Consider the following 23,876-nt stretch of genomic DNA (forward strand, 5'->3'; position numbering starts at 1 on the left):
CTCCTACCTCCTGTGATGGGCACGTAGGTAACCCGGAAGCTCTCCACCTGGGCAGTGGGTGCCATCCAGCTGACAGTAGCTGAGTTTTCAGTGATGTCTGAGAACATGATTTCCTTTGGAGAGCCCATGGCTGTCAAGGATAAAACACAAGAGAAACCCAGAGACAGTTAACTATCTTGTTCTGGTTCTTTCTGAACGCCTTACCTAAGAAAACTCAGTGCCTCGGGTTTGTGTCCGAGCCAAGTCTCTAGCATGGAGAATGTGGTGACCTGTAGTCAAGTTGTGACTTGACAGAAACAATTGTTCTTTCATTGTAGGTACAGAGCCCGGTCATTTAGTTTCATTTAAGGAGACTATTAGCACCACAGCTGACTTTAAGGAATTGAAGGAGAATGATTTCACAGACTGGAATACATACCTTCCTTCTATTTTGACTTTTAGCATTTTTTCAAATCTTTGTTTTCTAATTCCTTTCATTCAATAACACCAAGACTTGACAACTGTATAGTTCTTTGAAATTTACAAGGCTTAATTTATATAGACTTAAGAAACACCCAAGAAGATGTGGTTGCAGCCATTTTACAGACGATCAAACTGAGGCTCCATTCTCCAAGGAACATTCTTGTGATGTTTCCTTTCTGGGCCCCAGAACTAGACAGCAGAGCTAAGCACAGCCTGGGATCCTGGAAATAATGTTCACATAAAAACTGACCTAGACAAACCCACTCTTGGAACTGGAAGGAGGTCCAAAGTTAGGGGAGCAACCTTAGGCCATCACCAAAGCAAACACCCAAGGACGCTGGGGCTACCTGCAGGAAGCCGTGCCTAGGGGAAATTACTGCTTCCTGAATACCTCCTCCTCCCCACCCCTGCAGAGCCCAGTTTCCTTTGGCTTTTCTCTGTGTATTTTTTGGCTTATATTTTTGCCCTATTCAGTTGACCACTCTTAACCAGGGAATTCAGGAAACAATTTTCAGGCTCTAGGGAGCTCAATTCCTCATCTTTTCCCCTCTCCAACCCACATTGATCATTAAGTTCTGAAACCCACAGAACTTTGGTGAGGGTTTTTTTTTCCTTCCCATTTCTGTTTTTTCATCTCATCCAAGATGTATCCTCCTACAGCATTCTTCAGGGACCTGGTGGCCACCCCCAGACTCTGTGGCTGCCTGAGTTTTTACCCTGTCCGTGGGAAGTTTGGGAAACCACAGGGTCTCTGGAGCCTGGAAGACCTCAATTGTCCAAATACCACTGAGAGGCTGGGTGACCTGGGGCAGGTCCCTTTACTTCTGTGAGCCTCAGTTGCCCCATCTGTCCAGTGGGAAAAGTGGTACCCACCCACAGGAATGTTTTGAAGATTAGCAGAGATAACAAATGTCAAACCCCCAGCACAGCATCTGGCATGCAGTAAGAATTCAGCAAATATGATTACCCTTTCTTTATTTTCTTTCCCATGTGATTCTTTCTTCCATGGGCCACCCTGCATTTTAAAGTATCCCCTAGGAAAGACCTAAATGAAACCAGCTGAGAAAAACCCCAGTGGGGGGTATAAACTCAGGCACTGGGCATTTATCCCTTTGCCAGCCTGGTCCACTCTGGCTTTTGCTCTGATGGAGCGTCTCATTGGTGTATGTCTGGTGCACTTTAGAAGGTGCACCTTATGGCCGGTCTTCCTCTCTGGATCCCTGTTTTCTCATCTGCAAAATGGCAATATCGGCTCTGTCTTGCACACCATAGGAATTAGGAGCCTCCTCCATCATGTGCTCCCGGGGGGTGTGCTTGGAAAGTGGCAGCAGCAAGACAGCCATGCATCACCCAAAGGAGTGGCACTTGGCGGTGCCATTCCAGGGTCAATGGATGTGCTGTTTTTGGATGACAGACCTTCCTAGGTGTGGAAAGCTATTTGCTATTCTACAATAGCATGTCTCCTTCTGCCATGAATAGAGCTTCTAAGTTTCCAGTCCTACAGCACATAGCTGAATCACACCTATTGAAAAGTTGGGGAAACCCACGCAAGGCAATGCCTCTTGTCTCTCTTTCCAAAAGCACTCTGTTGGTTTTCAAAAACAACAACTCCATTAGGGAAACATCTGGAATTGCTAAAAACTCTCAAGGAGTTTGAAGAAGGGGCTTCTATCTGTTCTCTGCATAAAAAGTTGCCTCCCAAAACGTGGAGCGAATGCCTTTCATTATGTGTCCATTGATAATGGTTTTTAAAAATGGAATTCTCCTTAAACATATTTTTATTGAACACTTAGTATGTGTCAGGTCCTACGCTAAGTTAAGAGGACAGCTGCTGTGGGCAGCGTGGTATAAGAGCGAGGATTCTGGAGTTTGATTAACCTGGGATTGGATTCTACACTGGCTTTACTAGCTACAAACATCTTAGCCCCCTGGGTCTCAGTTTCCATATCTGTGAAATGGGGCTGAATGTAGCGCTCACTTGGTGTGCTAAATCATCGGGATTGAGGGAGGTAAAGTGTGTCAGTTGCGCTGCTACATGTGGCACGAAGTACATACTCTATTCCTGGGAGCAGGGTGTAAGTCAGAGTCAGAGGTGCCCAGCACAAAAAGCCCGCATCAAATGGAAGGGCGGATTGCCAAGCAAGAGTTTCTATAGACCCTCTGACTCCTACAGGCCTCCAGGTACAAGGTCATTGCAACTCTGTGGTGTGTGACTTCCAAGTTCATCTGAACTGGAACTTTCTGGGAAAGGTGGAGCAGGGTGGGAGCGGGGCCACATTCTGGGAGTTAGGAGAGGGGTATTGACTACCCTATTGGCGCTGGGGGTGGAAGGGAGTACCAGGGGTGCAGGTATGGGGGTGAGGATGGGGACAGGGTAAAGAAACATTTCTGAGTCCTCACTTTGAGATCCCAAGGTGAGCCATAGGATCCTCCAGAAGAAAATGACAAAGTCATCTCAGCTGCTGGGATTTCTTCCCTATTGTCTGCCCATTCAGGGGACCCTCAAGATGGGACACAGGGGCATGTTGGCATTTAACTTCCTGGAGGCCAAAGAAGCTCCTGCCAACTCCTGGCCTTTCTAAGGGAGACCAAGAGTACTGTAAGAAAGTAGCTCAAACTGCAGAGAAGCCATTGCTAATGCAGGGATTAGCAGATAGAAGGAACAATAGAAGTAATAACCTAAGTGTCCATCAGTATGGAACTGGCTACCTAAATAATGTATCTTTTCTTATCTTAATAAATAAGAAAAACACACACAAGCAAAACAAAGCATGGAAAAGTGGGTAATATGTTAAAATTTGTGCTTCTCCCAAAAAGGGCAAGGAAAAATATAAATTTATGCCTGATTTTACCTATGTGTGTATTTCTGAAAGGACATACAAGAAAGTGGTAATATTGGTCACCTCCAGATAGATCAGCTGGGTGGCGGGGATACAGTAGAATAGCGACTTCGCTATATAGCTGTATATCTTTTTCAATTTTTGAATTTTGAACTAAGTAGCTCATTAAAAATAAAATTTGCATTAAATCACCAAATACAATAATAGCTAAATATTGTTACTATGGGGAAGGAAATTCTGCTACATACTCTACATTCATGACCTTATTTAAGCCTCATGGCTGACCTTAGAGTTAAATTCTAATTTACAGATGAAAGAGTTGAGACTCAGAGAGGACAGGGGACTTGCCCAAGGTCCCGCAGCTGGTGAGAGGCAGAGCCATGATTAGCCTCCAAGGATCAGGATTAAGATCAATGTATTAACCACTAGGCTACACTGCCTCTCACCGCCTTTCTGTCTTCTCCTAGTCCCAGAGCACAGGCGTGCAGGCACACATGTGTTCTCTTTCTCTCTCTCTTTGCTCTTTGGCTGTGAAATACAAGGCCCCAGAGAAGGAAATCAAAGAGAGGGCTTTCCAAAAAGAGTAGGGTTTGCCTTTTCTTTTGTTCTTAAAAAAAAAATGCAGCTCATGATTATTCATTCTCTTTTTTTTTTGCTTTGGAACCACAGGGCTTCTAAAAAAAAATATCAGCAAAACAAAATCAATGATCAGAAGTAAACTTTGAAGAGCAATGTTTATAAACCAAGGTCAAAATCGGGCCCTGCCTCCGATCTGGAGTCGTTTTATGGGCAGCCACAGGGAGGAGGCGGCTCAGACCGGCGTCCCAGGATGGAGTGTCCATGTTAATGAGGAACAGGGTTTTTCTTCCCACTTACTTGCTGCCTGGATCCCAGCATTTTCCCCACGTCTACAAATATTGATTATGCTTTCTGCGGAAGGTTTCTTGGAGCTTATTAAGTCCTGCAGCTTGACATAATAAAATACCTATCTTCAGACAAAGAGCAGAGAGTTTTGGCTGCAGTGATGCCCTACGCCCATCAGAGACTGCAAGTCTTATATTTATTGGTTACCTGTCATCTGTCTGCTCACATTTAACAGTACTGGAATAAATTGGTCATTGGGGGTTTACTCCAAATCTATCTGTGTAACCTTAGGCTCATCACTTCACCTGTCTGGGCCTCGGATTCTTTATGCACAAACAGAGGAGGCTGAGTCGCATCATTTCGCAGGCCCGTTTTCTGTCTCCCTGTGATGTGATTCTTTCCTCGGGTTCCCCTGTGAAGCAGCGGTCTCCAGCGCATGCTGTGCCTCTGCCCCTGCCCAGTGTCAAGAAGGACCCGATTTGTAGGTCTTTCCTTTTTACTTTAAAGAGTCATGTGAGTCCTAGTATTATTATTATTATAGAGTCCTGGTATTAAACATTTTGTTTTCCCTCTTTGGAACAGCTCGTATGGAAAAGTGTTTTCCTTTCTCCTTCTAGGTGCCTTTTAGAGTTGTTGTGCATCTGGGGTGAAGTGAGTGAGAATCATGAAGAGTAGTAGCTTGTTCACCTTGCCAGATCCCTCCCTTTCCCTTGCTGGTCTCCGGGCTGATTATTCACATGTAACATTTTACAAATATTATTCTCTATAGGTAGAAATGCCACTTCTGCATTACCCCCCGCCCCCCCCCCCCCCCCCCGCCTAGTGTAACTCGAATGCTTGACCAAAGAACAAGGAGGTGTACCTCTGGATAAAATAGGATGAGATAACAGGAAGAAGGAGGAGTCGTTGGCATCAAAAAAACCAAAAACGTGACAATTGTAATGATGATGATACATAATGACGAAGTGAAGAGTTGTCATTTGCGGAGCCTTGCTATGGGCCAGACGCTCTGCTAATGGGCTTTACACAAATTATCTCATTTAATCCTCATGATCCTATTAAGTAAATGGCATCATACTCTTTCTGCATAAGGACTTAGCCAAATTATCAAGGTAACACAGTCTATCATCGAAAGAGCTAGGATCTGAATGCAAACTTGCCTGAATCCAAAGCTCTTGTAATTACCCAGCCCTGTGAGAAGAGCACCCGTAAGTCATGACTTTTCTCTGTTCCCTCCTGTTTATTTACGGTACCTGTTGTTGCTCTAGCACTGACTGGCTGGGATCGCCTTCCATTGCTTATTCCATAGAGTTCAATTTCGTATTCAGTGGCCTCTCTGAGACCTGTTATGTCCCTGGTACGTTCGGGGGCAAGGAGGGTTATTTCCAGTGGCTCAGACTGCTTTTTGGTATCTCTGATTCTGAGAACAAAACTGTCGAAGACCCCTTCATCAGCTGTCCAGGACAGACGGAAACCGTCTGGGGTGGCATCTGAAACCAGAAGGTTGTCAACTTCCGGTTCGGCTTCTAGAAAGGGAGAAAACGGTGGAAGAGGGAGGGAAGAGAATGTCATTTACGAGTCCATGCAGTCTTCTCTCCAGTGGGGGTATCAGTATGCAGTGATGCCCCGGCTTTCAGAGAGAGAAATGTCCTGAGTTACCGAAAATGAAACCGTTCAACGTTAACAAGTCTAGCAGGACTAGGAGAAGGGAAAGGTGGAGTTGACACATTCATACGAGCCAAGCAGATGCTTGCATATGTGAGTTTTGTCTAAAAGCAATTCTATAAATCCACATCTGGACTCAGCATTGGCCCCGCCCATGAATTATAAAATAAGTTCAAAGCCAGTAACTTGTTTACACTTGCTCTCTGTCTTCTAGTGGCTGAGTGCCCATCCTCTGTGCGACCTTTTCCTTTTCTTTTTGAAAAGACAAATAAACCGGCATTAACGATCTGTAGTGCAGCCATGATGATACTGCTGCTTGTTTCCCTGGAGCCTGAGAAAGTGGCTTTAAAATGTTATAAAGTCTTTTGCTTATTAAACAAGGCTCCTAATCCTCAATTTCTTTCTTGCTCGACTTTCTTTTCTTCTATTTTAACCATTAAATATGTTCAGACGGTAGGTAGAACTGAGGCTTGGAACTTCTCAAGCTACATACTTAGGACCTGGGGTTTTATCTTTGATTGCCTTCACTAGACAAAACTCAATATTAAGGTAAATTTAGAGCTGAGTTTCCCAAAGTGTGCTTAAAGCATACTACTCCTGTTTGGTCCTCTTCCTTAAAAGGTACCCATTGTCAAATAAGTTTGGGAAATACTGCCTGGATAAGTACCTCTTGGAGATACACAAAGCACAGTAGGATGTTCTGAAAAGCCTTGTGGTTCAGGATCCTGTTTAATTTTGACTGGATGTTTCCAAACTTATTTGAACACAGAATTTCCTCACCAAATAGGACCTTTGACTATTCTATGGAGCTAGCAATCTGTAAAAAGACTTTGGGAAACACAGATTCTTGACTGTTAAAGTTGTTAAGGTTATATTTCGGTAGGAATTATTAGTCTTGAGAAAATTATGGATTTAGTCTATGTCAAACAATATTTCTGATATTAGTGATTACCAAAGGAAGAAGGTCACTTTTGGTTTTTCAATGACAAGTCCACTGGGTAAGTTTGTTAAGATCACGGTTGAGACTTCAAGATAGCAAAGGTTTTAAATATGTTTTCCAAATATACTTATTGGTATATTTCTTTTGAGAAGGCTGAAATGTAGCTGGGGACCAGCCAGGATGAACACAAGGGAAGATGACATGGAGGAAACGCACAAGAGCGATGGACAAGACATGGCCCAAAGGCTTTGGGACACGAAGTAGAAACATTTTGACCTTCTCATTTCTGGGGTGGGAGTAGGGAGTGTTCATTAGATATGTAAGACAAAGGAGAGTGTGGGGAGGACATGAAAGAACAGGGCACATCTACGAATGTGAACACGGATGTTAACATCATGGTGATCCGGTAGACAGATGACATGGAAGGGAACCAGCAAGAAGAGAGAATGGCTCACTTGAGTTGAAATACCTGTAACAATCTCAGCCCTCAAGGGCTTGGTTTGGTGCCCTTGGGTGAAGCCAGAGACCATAACCTCATAGCCAATGCCGGTTATGAGGCCTCTGAGCTCCAGCTTCCTCTGGGTTCCTGAAAGTGTGAATTCCTGGGGGTCCAGCAGCTTCCCAGAATCCACCACGGTTACTAGAAAGCTGTCAAAGGCATTCTCCGATGCCATCCAGGAAACTGTGAACCCGTAGGGATTAATGTCGGAAATGGTTAGGTTTTCCAGGAGGGGCAGAGCCTCTGAAAGAAGGGAGGAGTGAAAACATCTCAGGTTAGCAGCACTGACTGTGGAGGACGGCACAAGTTTCCAAGATCACCGATAGATACACAGTCAACCACGCCATGTGTTACGTGCTCAGAAAATGAAAAATTTAGGAAGAGCTTATTGGGTGTCAAATAGTGTTATTACATGCAATTCTCTTAATATGCCTATGAGGTAGGTATTTTCCCATTTTACAGGTGAAAACACTGAGTTTCAAAGAGGTTGACTGAGTTGGCTAACTTCATGAGCTAGAATGTGATAGAGCAAGGTTTTGGGCTTAATTTTACTTGAAGGCCATATGTTTCTCTATCCAAATAGAATATCTTATGTTGGGAGTACACCCCTTCCTCTACTTCCCACTGCATTCTGGTCTTGTAGCAAATCATCTTTTTTTTTTTGGCAAGTATACTACCTTTTTGATATATTTAATGTGTTTCTATCCTACTTCTAGTTTACATTTTGAAGCAAGTTGATTATTAGGCCAATTAGTGACACATCCTCACGAACTGAGATGAAAGGAAGAGGTAAGATTTTTTTCATGTGTCAAAATTCACAATTTATGGTTATGGCACAGTACAGAATTCTAAGATTTGCTAAATTATTTGCTGTTTATTTTCCTGGATAAAGTTAGAAAACAAGGACATCTCTGGATCTTTTGTAACTTCCATCATCATCTTTTGTTCATTCATTCACCAAACATCCGTGTCCCAGGCACTCTGATTTCTTGGGTACCACGGGACTTATTCACACACTGGGATTCCCAGAAGGAGGGAGCTTGTACCAGCTAATTTTCTGTCAATACTTCCCACTTGACCGTGCTTTACATTAGCATCTTATTTAATCCTACCTCCCCCTGGCTCCCATGGCATCTAAGGAAACAGAGAAGCCAGTGACTTATCCAAGATCACACACCTGCTAGGTGGATAAGCTGGGATCCAACTAGGTCTTCTGACTCCAAGTTCTATGTTCTTTCCATGCCCAAAGCCAATGTCAAATTAGTAACCCACATCAGTGCTGGCAGGTTCTGAGGCATAAACACGATTAGTGGGGCAGGTCCAGCATCTCCTCTCCAGTTAAAAAACCTTCAGTAACGATGAATATATGTTTTTTTTTTATCAGAAGGAGAAAGGGGATGGGATTTCCAAACTAGCTGCATCTAGTTTAGAGCCTGCTTTTCCATTGCAGCTAAATGGAAACTTTCAAAGAGATAAATAACCTTGCACTAACGCCCAGGGTCTAATGCATGAGATGTAAAGAAAAATGTTTTAAAAAGAAGTGTTTGGTGACTGAATGAATAAGTGAATGAATGCCCTCATCCCCTAAGCAGAGGCTCAAATCTTGCTGCAGCTTGGACTTCCTGTACTTATTTTGAAACACTTGGTGTTTATTTTGAGGCATTTTTTTCCATGTAAAGATCTCCAAAGAATCATAACTCTATCAAAGGCAAAGATGAAATCACTTCTACTGTGCAAACAGTCTTCTTGGTCTGCTCAAGAGACAAGGGTTCTCAAATTCTGTTGCTGGGTTTTGTTTAGATAAGTGGCGTCCCTCTTTGATAGCTGGCTTCTTTGCACCTCCTGCCATCAAAGCAATGAATTCCAATGAAAGTGAGGGTGTTCAGGCTAATTAGTCAATCAAGGGCTTGTTATTTGAGAGTCCCTCCTGTCCTGCTCTTTCTTTTTTAATATGCTTCTTTTAAAATACAGAGTTTTTTCACATCATGGATTAGTTGAGACAATGCTGTAACTGGATCTAGGATTCTCAAGCCCAGCTCTCTCGGCTTTGCTTTCTTCTCTCTGTGCTGTGGGAGGTCCTGCAGGAACCTGCAAGCCAGGGCCGGATGGGATCTGTGACCATCCCCTCCTCCTGGGCAGTGAGAGTCTCACCGCACACCTGCTCCTCCCTGCCGCCCTGCCTGGAGAAATCATGGTCTTCTGTGTCTGAAGACTGATCCGAATGATTTAACTCACATTGGATACTGGATAGAAAAAGTAACCATTTTTCAGTCTTACATTAAAACACATCCAATGTTCTTTTAAAGATAAGAGGGAAGTCATGACTGCACAGGTCTAGTGTTTCTATCTGGGCTGGCTGGTTATTTTTAAGAACACCACTTTGCTAACACTGGTGGGAGATAGTAGAAAGAACACCCACTATATGCCAGGCAGTTAAATCTCACCATATCTACTTGGTCCCTGAGACAAAGCTGCCAGAGGTACCACGGGCATCCTTTTCCTATATATAAAGAAACTAGGGTCAAACAAGTTACGAACTTGCCAAGGTGATGTAGCTAAAAAGCCGTGGTAGAAGTTTAGAAACCACAGGGGCTTGAACTCAAAATCCTCACCCTTCCAGGACACCATGCTGTCTCTGATTAAATATTTAATTGTACTTATTAACATTTTTACAGCAACTTAAACCCTGGGAGAGACCTGGTTTAATGTGAAAATCAGATGGCAAATTCCATCTTCTGAAACATTATCAATAATGGAAGGGAAGAGACTTCTAAGTGTTTTCTGAGGCTTCTGGGGCTAGAAACTTAATACATTGACATCATTTTCAACCTTTGTTATTGACAGGATGCTATCAGGAAAGGAAATAGAAAATCGTTTCTTTATATAATTCAAAGAGAAGTTAGAAGTGGAAGTTTAATGAATGGGTGAGGTTTAATTAAAAATGGAATCTACCTGCTGTCCTAGATTGAGTTATTGTCAATCTGTTGTCAATTTTAAGAATTATTCTTTAAAGAAAAATATTATACTTCTGGGGTAGGTAGTTTATGAACTGCCTTGCCTAGTATGATTTGTGGTCAGAATTCTTTTCCTAGGTCTTTACTAACTTAGAATTCACTTTGTAGCCAGAACTTCTAACCTGTGGCTAAGACAGCCTATAAAACTGGTCACAAAATTGCTAAAAGCTTTCTACAATAGCTGAAAACATTGTCTCCCCCTCCTCAGAGTGGCTGTGAAAGACCTCTCCTTTGCAATATAGTATCTGCCTTCTCTTTACTTAGAAGTTTACACAAGTTATCTTGGCTATTGTGAGTAATGCTATATTGTAACCTAAGTGTCTATCAATGGATGAATGGATAAAGAAAATGTGGTTTTTATATATAATGGAATACCATCTATCCCAGCTATTCAAGAAGCTGAGGCAGGAGGATCGCTTGAGCCCAGGAGTTTGAGGTTGCTGTGAGCTAGGCTGACGCCACGGCATTCTAGCTTGGGTGACAGAGCGAGACTCCGTCTCAGAACAAAAAGCAAAAAAACCCAAAAAAGTTGAACTCATAGAAGTAGAGAGTAGAATAATGGTTACCAGGGACTGGAGTTGGGGGGATGGGGAAAGGGGAGATGTTGGTCAGAGAATATGAAGTTCAGTTAGACAGAAGGAATAAGCTTTAGTGATCTTTTGCACAGCATGGTGACCACAGTTAATAAAAATGTATTGTATATTTCCAAATTGCTAAAGGAGTAGATTTTAAATGTTCTCACCACAAAAAAATGATATGTAGGTGAGGTTATTGATATGTTAATTAGCTTGATGTAATCATTATATGATATATACATACATATATCAACACATCACACATTGTACCCCATAAATGTATGCAATTATGATTTGTCAATTAAAAATAAAATAAAGATGTTTACATTTGGAATGAAGACTGTATTTTGGGTTGAATTTTCCTTTAGACTATGTCCCCCCTTTCCTTGTGTTAGAATTCTAAGCAGACAAGTGAGAACCTCTGATCGAGTACCTGTAACGACAAAGGCAGTGAGGGGCCTGGTGGGGTCCCCAGCCCAGGTGGTCCCTGCCACACTAACGTCATAGCCAGTGTTCTCCACCAAGCCCGTGATGTGAGCTTGCTGTGCATCTCCTGGGACTGTGAGTTGCTGGGATTCATGCAGCGAGTGAGCATCGCTCACATTGATAACAATCTTTGCAAAAAGCCCAGCTCCAGTGGTCCACGACACGTTGAAGCTGTCGGGAGTAATATTGCTAAGGATTAGCGTGCCCAACTGTGGCTCTGGCTCTGAAGGGGAAGGAACACGGGCAGAGAGAAAGAGAGAGACATTGTTAGAGGAAACAGTGGGCTTCTCCAGAATGTAGCCATAGCATCAATATCTCCAAATACTTGCAGAAAAGGTAGTATTTTAGGCTGTGTCTATTCCCGCATGGATTATGATGACAGAGACTATATTGCAGGTATGGATTTATGTTCTTTAAAGTATAGACATGACCCTTTGCTAGTTGTGTAAGAAGAAAAGTGAACAAGCCATTAAAGCAGTAGATGGGATTAATGTGAAGGATATTAAGGTTGCATTTTCTAAGGTTTGTAATGGGGTACAAGTCTTCTAAGATGTTTCAAGAAAGGATAGCTTTATGATGAAGTACCCATGGCAAACTTGAGTATTATATCTCACCTTAGAGATTCACAAGCATTTTAAAGGCTCTGACAGGCTGGTTCTGTAAATAAACTATTTAATTATGTTTAGCCCATCATTTCATAAACTTATTGATCAATGGATAATATTCTAGGAATATTCTTTGAACATCTCAAGGAGCTGGTGTTCCACAAAGCTTGCTTTAGAAAATGCTACTTTAGAGTTTTCTTGTTAAGGCTTCTTTTGATCTTTTTGGAGTGCACAAATTAAAGGCTAACATCCACACAAGAGAAATTCTCCATGTTATTTAGAAACCCAAATGTATATGCCATAGGAAAATCTTTCTTTCACCATAAAATACTATAAAGGTGAAGATGGCTTCCATTAAAACATTTCCTAGTGGATGCTAAAGTTAAACTTGAAGTTAGGCATTGCATTTTCTGATTAGGAAATTTACTTACTGGACAATTTGGAAAGATGGATGGTTTCACTGAGATTAAATATCTCTTGTCTCTTAAACTCTAGACAATCAGGGATGAGAGCAACTCATTTAATGTAAGGGGTCTCTAATGGTTAGTTTCAACTGAGATGTACATGGGGCTGGCCTCCTAAATGCCCATTAGCCAAATAAAACTAATATTAAAATGAATTCAACACAGACTGTATTTTAGAGAGGGGCAACAGTCCTGAAGGGTTGAGATATTAGATCAGGACTTAGGGTTGACAAAAGGCACACTATATTTCTTCCAAGGACGTATTTTGCTTCAGCTCCAAAATTTTGAGGAAAGAAAGGGTTCATCTTAATAAACTTTAAACTCACAATTGCATGGCATAACTCAATGCCATACAGTCTTTAGGATCAGGCTCAGAAGTGGAAGATAGCCAAGAGCATTGACGTGGGATTTCCAACATCAATTAGTTTGAAAAGCTAAATGCTGCCATAATTTTCAGCTACAGCATTGGCAAATTCCCTCAACCCCACAAAAGATAAGATCCTCTAAATGGAACTTGGTTCTTTCCCTATAATATTGCTGCACAAACAATCTCCCAAATTAAGGATGCATGTTGGGATTCTTCTCATGCTACCAGAAAACACATTCACCATGCAAAATAAGACTTAGGTTCTTGAAGTCAGATTTACTTCTAGCTGTTTCTTAGAGGGTGCAACCAACCTAAAAAGTGAGATGCAGGAAAAAACTCCGAAAAAGAATAGTAGTTAGGGTGTGATCAGTCTTCCATGCAAGCGAGGGACATTTTTATCTTACCACTTCTAACCTTTGGAAACAATTCCTTGACATGCAGTTTGCTTCCAGGAAAGACAGACATTTTCAAAAATGTAATGCTCTGAATATTTACCACATGCACCAAGATTTGGACAAGATGACGGCTGGAGAGAAGATTCTGACATTTTGTGACAGATATCAGTGGGCAGCAAAACATGCTTGACAGAGTACATGTCAAAAGAGAGCAGTCTGTTTGTAGGGGATCCAAACAAATAAAACTCAAGAACAAGATGAGACCACTGGGTCCTCTCATGCAGTCCTTGGGGTTAGGGTCTCTTCTCAGCATGCTAAGGGCACCACTATTTAAAATCCTGGTAGAGAGAAAGAAAATGCAGATCATTCTGACCAACCAACCAGAAATGACATGCACGCACCTCTTTGAATATAACATAGGCAAGCTTTGATTAGAAAGACCACAGGCAGATGATAATGGGTGGAATTGGAAAAGATTATTCAAGATCAGATGAAAGGATGGTTTAGAAATTCAACCAAAGCAAGTCACGTTAACTCTATACAAACAAATAAAGCAACTCCAGATGTGAGTGAATGTTTAGGAAAAAGAGGTCGACGCTGAAGTTCCTTAATTTGGGGTAAGAGTTACTTTAAAACTTTAAAGCTTTGATTTGGATGGATCTATCAAATTTGAGAAGGATCTGGAGCAACTAAGAGGATGAAAAGTTGGTAGTGGGTGATTTTTTTTGGAATGCTATTCAGAGGAAGTTCAATAAAGAGTGAAGAACCGACAACGAGAAATACCTGTGGTTGCTTGCACCATCAGAGTCTGAGCACGCTGCCCACCAATCAGCCCATGAAGGTGGGCAGTGTAATTGGAAGAAGCTTTGAGGTTGGTGATGACAGAGCTGCGAGATGCCCCAGGCACAGAGTGCGCCGTGGTCTCCTGGGGTTGATCGGAATTACTAACTTCTATAAGAAAGCTATCAAAGGCAGGCTCCTGAGCTATCCACGAGATGGACACACTGCCCCAGGTCACATTTGAGACAGTGAGGTGACTAAGGAGAGGTTCGGCTACTAAGGGAAGAAGAAAAAATACGAAAGCGTATCAATTTAAAACACCGTTACAGATTCAAAATCAAAACACATAAGACTAAATCCATAAAGTTTTAGACTTTACCTTTAGTAAAAAGGTAAAGGAACATGTCCTTTGTTGAAACCAATTTGAGCTATAAGAAACAAATATATTTGGCTGACTAATTTTCTCCTCTAGGTTTTGTCACGTCAATACTTTCATCTTGGTCAAATGAGAATTACATAAAGCTATCTCTCTGCCTTTTCTATGGACCATCCTGATAATAATTTGTCATTTCATGTAGAATGAGGACAAGACCCTCCCGCAACCATGGGTGACCTAAATGGTAGACAATTTTGATGCTACCAATCTCAACCCTATTCTTATAGTCCCCAGACTATGGGACTCTCTCTATCTTTTTTTGTAAACTACAAGGACAAATTCTTTAGTGTTTGTTCTACAAATATTCCTTTTTTTTTTCCAGTTTGTGATGTCTTAGTTTACCTGTCAAGAGAAGGCATTGTTTAAAATGTACTAAGAAGGCTATTTTGAATGCACAAGGCTCTCCTTTCCAAAGTTACACGAAATTCTCTTTTTCTGCATGACAGAGAGCATCTAGCATGTTATATACACCACAGACACCACATATTTAAAGTGAAAGCAGTTTACTCTTTTTTTTTTTTAATTATGCTTCTACTTTTATTTTTGCCATCCACCATTCACTGTTCCAATGGCTAGATGATATGGTCTTTTTTCTTCTAGAAGTCTTTTCTCCTGAATCAATGGAACTGGGGTGGTCTGAATGGCATGGCTATCTCTGCACTCATTTGATAAGTAATCTTTGCTCTTTCTCTTCACTTTCCAAGTTGGAAAAAAAATAATACCATCAACACAGTTATGAAATCATTGGGATATTTAGGTCAAAGGTCAAATATCAAAGGATATTATAAGGTCAAAGGCACTAGGAAGGCAAAGACACGAAGATAACAAAAAATATAATTTTTAAGACCTCCTTGACTGAGATTGCTATCTTTTCAAGTCAAGAATAGCTCTTGCTACATATAGTTTTTTAGTTACTGAAGAGGAGCATTCTCTAGATTCCGTATGGCTATCTGCACAAAATTACATTTTATGCTGCAAACGTCCTGGTTGGTGATAAATCAGGAAGTGGCTTTATGGCAATCCATTATTTGAGCTGCTGTTGGAAGAGAATTATGTTAAATAGAGCTCCAGCCTAGCATCATGGAAGAGGTGCTGCCCTGTGGCTTGTACACGGATGGGAGAGGAGTGGAGTGGCTTCACCTGCAAAGAAGGCTGTGGAAAGAGCGGGTTAGAAACGGGAGAACGCACATGTACCTGTGGTGGCTGTGGCACTGATGGTTTTGGTCCGGATGCTGGGAGCAAGTCCAGACAGGTAGATAATAAAATCAGTACTAGGGGGTAGCCCTGAGATGTGGGCAGTTCGTTCAGCACCAGAGATATTATATTCTACTGTCTCCAGCAACCTATTGGAATCAATAATTTCAATGGTAAAGGTCTCGAAGATCCCATCAGCAGCTGTCCAGGAGAGATTGAAGCTCTCAGGAGTTATGTCAGAAACACTTAAGTTTCCAATTTCAGGTTCTTTGGCTGAAAAAGGATGGGGTAGGAGAGAAAAAAAAACAAATAAATTCAAGTTAATTGTTTCGCTGTGTTTTAAGATTGAGGTTGTTAGTAGAACCATTGCTGGGTGGAGAGATCTGATGGGTCAAGGTTATGGTGAAATGAAGCAACGTTATCAATCAGTGCCAATGAGAGAGAAAAAGCAGTTTTGTTAAAAGAAAAATAAAAAAAGGAAGAGACGGCAATTAGAGTTCTCTACTCTGCAGTTGCCACACATGCTCAGGTCGTTGCCGAGGCGTGCTGAATGATCTCTGCAGGAACTTCTGCTTATTAGCCGTGCATGCCTCTGGAAAGCCCTGCCTCAGGGTTGCTGGCCATTGGTCAAAAGATATGAGTCCTGGCAGCTTCCAGTCTTGTGAATTGCACTCCAGAGACCAAGATTACTTGGATGCCTCCTGTAGACATTCTTTGCTTTGAGGGAGCTCCCATCTATTCAAAGGAGGGCTAAATAATTCTGAAGCCATTACTATCCCAAGGTAGTAACTTGAGGCTTCTGACTATGTGACTTAAAAGGAATCACCAATTTCTCAGTGCAATTCTTGGTATTTTTTTCATACTTCAGACAAGGGCCAGCTAGCTGTTCTCATATTCTGTCAAAATAGCCTGTCCGCTCTTAACTGCTTCTATGTAGGCTATGATGGCTAGTAATGCATTGCCAACCAACAGAGCTAAGCCAAGACAAGGCAGTTGAAGCAACCTTTTCAGCCAAGAAATAACATTTTGTCTTGGAGATGGTCCTGCCAGTGCTTTTCTGAGCAAAAGGAATAAAACATGCAGAGGGCAGGAAGGAGTGGCATTTGAAAAGCTAGTACTGTCTCTTTAGCAAGGAAGCAGGCTCCTGGCTCTGAGACCATCCCAACAGATTTGTTGAGACACAGAGCAGATGGGATTATGGCCCTTCCTCCTTCTAGTCCACCTCATCAGGGGCAAGAATGCTGTTATCATTAAAAAGTAAAACACACATGCCCATAAAAGCACTAATGACACCCAAACTGCAGGATCTGCAGGACAGATCAGAAGTGGTGGGTGATTTCTTTGTCTCCTGGGAAGGGCTGGTTTGTGGATATCAGATAATAGTCCTGGGCATATTCAGGGCAGCCTCCACTACAATTTCTAGGCATTTCAGGATCACTGTCCATGCAGTGGTTGCCTTTGTTTTATGTTTATCTAGCTCAGTGAGAATTACTGAAATGGCTGAGGCTAAAACAAAGAGCTATTCTTTTGCTAGAATCAACCAGGTATAAGTACATCATGAAAATTTAGTTGCAATAATTATATGTAAAACAAAGCAACAGTCTCTACTGAGCTTCAGACCCATCGAGGCACAGAATGAAGACGAGTAATGGAAAACAGTTCTTGGGGAAGGCTGCTGACTTTAGCAGGCTCCCAGGGAAACACCGAAGCCTTGGAACTGAAGTAGGGTGAGGAGTAAATCACAATGCACCCTCCTGGGTCTGGGGCTTGGAGTTTGCCTTCCAAAGGCCGACACTCCAGAGAGCAACTCTTGCTTAAAAGAGCAAAAAGGGTATCAGTTATTTGACATTCATAGACTGGGACAATCCTTGTTCCAAATGCTGCTGTGTGTACTTCTCCCAATGAATAGTTTTGTCTTTGGTACAGTCTCCAGTCATAATTGTGTGATTTTTTTTTCTCTTTTTGGTCTAGCTGTTTGCTAATTTGATGCTCTAACAATGACTCAGTATCTGAGAGAATTGCCTGAAGGAGGGTAATTCAGTTCTCTTATTATACTCTGTGCATTTTAAAGAAACATCTCTTAAATGCAAGAACCACAGGACCCATATCCCTGAGGGGTTTGGAGAGAGGAAAGCACCATTTCCAACTAGCAAAAGACTCTCTAAAGTAAATAATCTGTGCTCCACCAGAACTCACACATGGGAAAGGGCAGCTTTTAGTAATATCCAAGCACCGGCTGATTCCTGAAACAAAAAGCCATCATTCAAAAGAGATGTAGCCGTAAGATCAGTCAGGTAAAGTGTGGGCGGGAGAGGCTGGGGAGCTGGAGGTCAGAAGGGACCACATCTGCATCATTCGTTGTCACTGAGATGGCAAAGGCATTTGGACAAAGGCACAGCCATGGGAAGTCTCTGAGCATGCATGGCCAGTGGCTAAAGGACACATGGAAAGAATTCAGTTATGGAAAGAAGCTGACTGCTTGCATGATCTCTTGGAGATGGAGCAGGGGACCTTGGGGAGAAAGCACCGGAAAGGAGCAGTACCTGTGGAGGCCTCAGCAGAGAGCACTGGTGTTCTAGAGCCCCGGATCACCCCATAGATGGAGACTCTGTAAGGGGTGGCAGCCTTGAGGCCAGGGATGTCCACAGCCCGGAGGCTGCCGGGCACCGTGAGGTTCTGGGCGGCCTCCAGAGTGTTGGCCTCCTGCACCTGGATGACAAAGTGCTCATAGGCCTGGTCAGGTGCGGTCCAGTTGAGTTTGAGGCCATCCCAGCCAGCCTCAGTCACGGCTAAATCTCCCAGCTCAGGGAGCTTCTCTGAAGAAGGACAGAGAGGCATTTGTCAGTTCTGCAAAAGCAAAAATGAGAAAACCAAACGTCCCAAAGCCCAACTCTAGGAAAGAGAGAAAAGAGGATAAAGATTTTTTTTTTTTTGGGGGGGGGGGTCAGGAGATGGAGGTAATTATTCTCTGGGCATTCGCAATTTGAACTGTGGTGCCCAGGCCACAGCTCTCTTTAGGAGCTGAAAAGAGTCAGAAGGGAACATCTGTGTCATTCATCCTGGAGATGGCAAAGGCAACTGGAACCAATGCACAGCTCGCCGGGAGGTCTCTGAGCATGCACGACCGACCGGCAGCTAAAGTTCAAGTGGAAGAGTTGGGTGTGGGTCAGAGGAAAATAAGTGGCAATGGTTAAAAGTGCAGACTTTGGAGGCAGGTGGTCCTTGGTCTGAATCCCAACCCTGCAATTTGCTAGCTGTGTAATCCTGGGCACGTCACTCAGCTTCTCTCTGAGCCTCACTCTCTTCACCTTTAAATAGAGCTGACAGTACCGTTGCATTGGATCGGATGATCTAATATTAAATGATAATATTCATCAACCTCTGAGTACTATGTCTGATATATAGTGAGTGCCTGAGAAGTGGCAGCTTACAAAAGATATCATTTAGGTGATTCCCCTTGGAATTTCTCAGGCACATGGTAGAGAATTCCCTGCATCTTTCATTATTTGAAATTAGAGAGATCATCTCATCGCTGGCCACAGGGTATTGGCCTGGGTTTATAGGGTGTATGCTGTCTGAGGGAAGACAGGTATCTTGCTTTAATCTCTGGGCTTTTCTCAGTTTTCAGGGATTAAAGGTTATGTACTGGATTCTTGTCCTCGTTCTTCTCTTTTCTTCTAGTACCGTGTGTCTGAGTGAAGAATGGCTGCATTGCAAAGCATGGCTGTGCGTGTGCAATGAGCGTGCCTGCTTTTAATTAAAAGCGACGATGTTTTGCTCAGTAAATGGTGTAGTGCAGGGCATGCTATTAAATTTTTTTTGCAACGTAGCAAGGAAATAAAATGTAGTTATTATTGCTGATTTACAATATTTGGATTCGGGATACGGAAAAACCCACTGCTTTGTGGGATGTGTCTCAGGGTTAAATGCAATTGCTCAGCCACTCTTTTTAAGCCTTAAGTGGCCACAGATTAGAAGTTAGGGAGGAAAATATCTGCAGGGATTTCAATCAAAAAGTGTGGGAGATAGATACTTGTTCTTGGGTACCCCAGGATTCAGTGCACTGTGAGAGTCTGAGCAACCTCTTCCTTTTACAGGGGCTGTTTTCAAACTGGGTTCCACATACACCGGGTGCTTTTCTAGAGGAACCGTGCTGGGGACGTGGATGCAGGCATCCCCCTCTTCCTGGGCTCACCAAGAACAGCTGTTTGTTTATCTGTCATATAGTAGGAAGACTTCATTTGCAAAGGGAGTTCTGCTACTCAAAACAGACGTTTGCAGACCATAGATGAGGATTATCGGTGTCCTGCACCCAGATCACAGATGTCTTAAAGGCCTTTTGACTCAAAGGCCCTGGAAGATATTCCAGGAAACACGGGGCCACAACCTGGCCAGCTTGAGTATATTAAAATGTCCCCTTTCTTATTTTCGGAATTGTGTGTAGTTTCTAGCTGTGACCGGGTTTATTTATTATATATGAGCAAGAAAAATAATTTCAATTAGGTGATCTGGGTGGCATTATCAAAATATAGGAATGTAGAGAAGGGCATGGGCTTAGGGCCCAGCACAAAAATACTATTGCCAAAAATTTGGCCCATTTGCTCATTAGCCCCTTTTGGAGCTATTTCTAGGAGCCTTGTGTGCAGCACACAGTTTTCTATAACAGATGGACCAGCATATTTTCAGGGTACAAATTGATATGAATTGTTTGTTCTCCCTAAATTGAATGAAAAACATTGAAGTCAAATGTGGTTGTCCTTTCTATAAAATGTCCTTTTTTAAGATATCTGTTTAAGAAGAGAGACTTCTTATAAGTCTCCCTTATAAGTCTTACAATTTTAGTAGAAGATGACTATATCAGTTCCAAAGGTTATTATGTAGAAATATGGCTATGAGTTGGGTATTAGTTAGTGGTTCTGAAGCCAAATATGATAAGTTTTTTCTAGAAAGTTCTGATCCTCGTGCTACAGCCCTACTGTTTGTGCTATTTGTTTTTTTTATGACTCTATGATCTGCTGCTACATGATCAAGTTAGCTATTTGCTATTCAATACTGACTGCATGATGGACACTTGCTAAGCACTCACACTCATTAGCTCACTGATTGCTCATGACAGTGTTCTGAAGTAGGGATATTGTATCTGATTTGGAAATGAAAGAAGGCGGCTCAGATATGCAGAGTAATATACCCAAAAATATTCAGCCAGTAAGGTGGAATTCCAACCCAGACCTTCCTGAGTTAGAGATTCATGCTGCCTGTCAACATTAGGATTCTGCCACATGGGGAGTGGTCTCTATTCTAATGACAGGCTGGCTGATATCATGCTTCTGGTCTCGTGGGAGGGCCATATACCTGTGGTGACCTCCACAGCAAGGGGTCGAGTGCTGTGACCCCTGACCTCGCCGTGCAGGGTGATTGTATAAAGAGTGCCAGCCCTGAGGCCAGGGATTTCCGTGGAGCGCAGGCTGCCAGGAACAGTGAAATTGCGAGCCTCTTCCACCTGGTCCGCTTCCTGGACCTGAATGACAAACTGGTCATAGGCGCCATCTGGTGTGGTCCAGTCCAGTCTGAGGGCATCCCAGCTGACCTCGGTCACTGTGAGGTTTCCCAGATCTGGAACCTCCTCTGCACAAGGACACAGAGTTGCTGAGTTACTCAAAAAAGGCAAGCGCACTCTGGGATTCAGGTGAGATAGCATTTTGGCTGAGATTGGGATGAGTTGTCTGGTTAGTGTTGATTACAGATGCATGGTTTGCAGCAGGTGTTGAACACTCTCTAATTGTTGGCACTAAAGCCAGGATGTTTCTATTTAGCCTTTGGGAATAAATGCTAGGAATAATAAAAGTTAGGAATTGTTCACAACTTCCATTCTTGTCATACAAATAGGGCTTTGGGGAGTCCTTTGGTGTTCTTAAAATGAGTTTGGAGCCTTTTTTTTTTTTACACTTACAAGTTGTGCTTTTTAAGTTCATAGATACTATGACTGAGACTTGCTTCGGAAGTAAAGTCATCTCTCACTTTTGCAAAGGAAGAGTAGGTGGAATTTTCCATGGGACTAGGCTTCAACTAGGACTTGGCCAAATAAGGCATGTGACCTTTAGGAAGAAGCAGGGATGATTCACCGGTGTTTCCCCAGTGTGGCAGGGGCTGAACCCGGGTTAGAGCAGGGAAGAGCTTTGATTCCTCCTGAGCAGAGACAACGGGGATGAAGCACATTAGTGAACTGGTCTAGAATACCTGTCGAGACCTCAACAGAGAGAGGGGTTGTGCTGAAGTCCTGAGTGACCCCGCGGATGGTGACAGTGTAACGAGTGTCTGCTTTGAGCCCAGGCAGGTCCACGGACCTCAGTTCTCCTGGGACCGTGAGGTTCTGGGCTGGCTGTACCGTGTCAGCCTCCTGCACCTGAATGAAAAAGCGCTCATAGGCCCCTTCTGGAGCGGTCCAGTTGAGTCGGAGGGCATCCCAGCCCACCTTGGACACCTCGACCTCGCCCAAACTGGGAGTCTTCCCTGGAGAAGGACAAAGAACTAGTTTAGTGACCAAATCACATGTCAAGATCCAGGGAATCTTTAATGCAACAAGAAGCTTTATATTGTTTTAAAAATGTGACTTTCTTTAGATAAACAGGGATCATGCAACTTTCCAAATTTTAGAAATAGAGCGAAGAGGAAGGGGTGTGGGAAAATATTTGTTTTGTTATATTAGTAAAGAATTGCCTTAATTTTATGTTTTTTTTTTCCTCTTTTGAATATAGTGCCTTGACATCCTTTAGCAGGCAGAGCCTGTTTACAGAGCTAAAGGCCCCCTCCATGGGCCCTGTGTGCATAGCCGCCCCGGCTGGGCTCTGTGCAGCTCCAAAGGGCGTCATTCACTTAGAGTGAAGTGTCAAGGGTGGCCTTGGAGGCGTGTAATCCGATGGCCTGGCTGTCCATTATTAGACCCCATGGCACTATAACTTGTGACAGAACAAGTCCATTCCTAAGCTAGACGTGTCTGGTTATCCATGGGCAGTTTCCTGTTGGGAAAAACAGAAGGTATGGATAGGAAGGTGAGAGGTACCTGTGGAGGCCTCAGCAGAGAGCACTGGTGTTCTAGAGCCCCGGATCACCCCATAGATGGAGACTCTGTAAGGGGTGGCAGCCTTGAGGCCAGGGATGTCCACAGCCCGGAGGCTGCCGGGCACCGTGAGGTTCTGGGCGGCCTCCAGAGTGTTGGCCTCCTGCACCTGGATGACAAAGTGCTCATAGGCCTGGTCAGGTGCGGTCCAGTTGAGTTTGAGGCCATCCCAGCCAACCTCAGTCACAGTGAGGTTTTCCAGTTCAGGGGTTTGCTCTGAATAATGACAGAGATGAAGTCAGTTAAACTGTTACGCTCAATGCTTGGCTTCTGAGAACCCAGAGATGGCAAACCCAGTGCCACTGCTGAAAGGTCGTCCCAGCTGGAGTGCAGAGTCCTGCTCACTGCACCCCCTCCTGGGGCTGTCCCCACTAAAACACCAGCAGAAAGTCAATAGGACACTTATTTTGCCTTCATGCACATTTGGGTTCGTCTTTTGGAAATTATACTCTTGTATTGACCAGTGTCCTGTAGATTTAGAAAACTCTATAGAGCTATGTTAGTGATACTCTGAGCTTCACTTTCCATTTTGGAATGTGTGTCTCATGCTAAGGAGGTGGCCCTTAGCTGGTCTTGGGGACTTGGTCTGAGCTGTCCAGCCTTCTGTATTTTGAGACAATTGAGATAACTGTATTCCCTTCCTTTCTGTGCTATTCTGGTATCCTCTGGAAGGTCTGTTTTATAGTTTATATTTGGATTTTGTCAGTTTCTAGGGTACAGATCAATTTACAGACTGCTTCAGTAAAGATCAGAGATAAATTAACACAGTATTAGTAAGGCTGGACAGAGGAAGGTGATGACCCTTTGAAAAACTATTCCTTATTGGACAGAAAGAAAGAACGAGGCCATGGGAGGAAAAGACCTTAGGAAGCTCAGCTCAAATTGAATGCACCCTTTTCATTCATCTCCTGAACACATAAAATTCAGTAAAAACTCACTTGTCTAAATCTGCCTTAAGGGAGGTAATTTGCCCAGAGCTGAGCTTAAGTGGACTTTGCATGACCTAGGGAGGAAAAGATTTCCCTGAAAATGGATCCTGTAAACAAAAGAGTAGGAACTGCCTTTATCTCATTTAAAAGAACAAATTGTTTTTTCTATTTATGCCTCACATTGCTGCTCATTTCAAATGAGCTCTGCATGTCCATTAAAGTAGACCTCTAACTTGAAAAATCT

The 23,876-nt window shown here is 43.0% G+C and overlaps 1 protein-coding gene across 5 annotated transcripts in view; it reads right to left on the minus strand.

Moving 5' to 3' along the window:
• The window catches only part of TNC (tenascin C), a 90,473-nt gene that overhangs the window by 20,207 nt on the left and 46,390 nt on the right, over nt 1-23,876 (minus strand). The window contains exons 11-20 of one of the 5 annotated variants that reach the window (XM_076008984.1): nt 22,647-22,919; nt 21,824-22,096; nt 20,939-21,211; nt 18,130-18,402; nt 15,587-15,859; nt 13,960-14,232; nt 11,293-11,568; nt 7,241-7,513; nt 5,420-5,692; nt 8-130 (exon numbers count right to left, since the gene is read on the minus strand). In XM_076008984.1, the coding sequence (XP_075865099.1) occupies nt 8-130; nt 5,420-5,692; nt 7,241-7,513; nt 11,293-11,568; nt 13,960-14,232; nt 15,587-15,859; nt 18,130-18,402; nt 20,939-21,211; nt 21,824-22,096; nt 22,647-22,919 (2,583 nt within the window). The remainder of the gene's footprint in view (nt 1-7; nt 131-5,419; nt 5,693-7,240; nt 7,514-11,292; nt 11,569-13,959; nt 14,233-15,586; nt 15,860-18,129; nt 18,403-20,938; nt 21,212-21,823; nt 22,097-22,646; nt 22,920-23,876) is intronic. The other 4 variants (XM_012768799.3, XM_012768800.3, XM_012768802.3 and 1 more) reach the window with 4 other exon arrangements.

This window comes from Microcebus murinus, chromosome 12 (assembly GCF_040939455.1).
Source record: "Microcebus murinus isolate Inina chromosome 12, M.murinus_Inina_mat1.0, whole genome shotgun sequence".
Lineage (NCBI taxonomy): Eukaryota > Metazoa > Chordata > Mammalia > Primates > Cheirogaleidae > Microcebus > Microcebus murinus.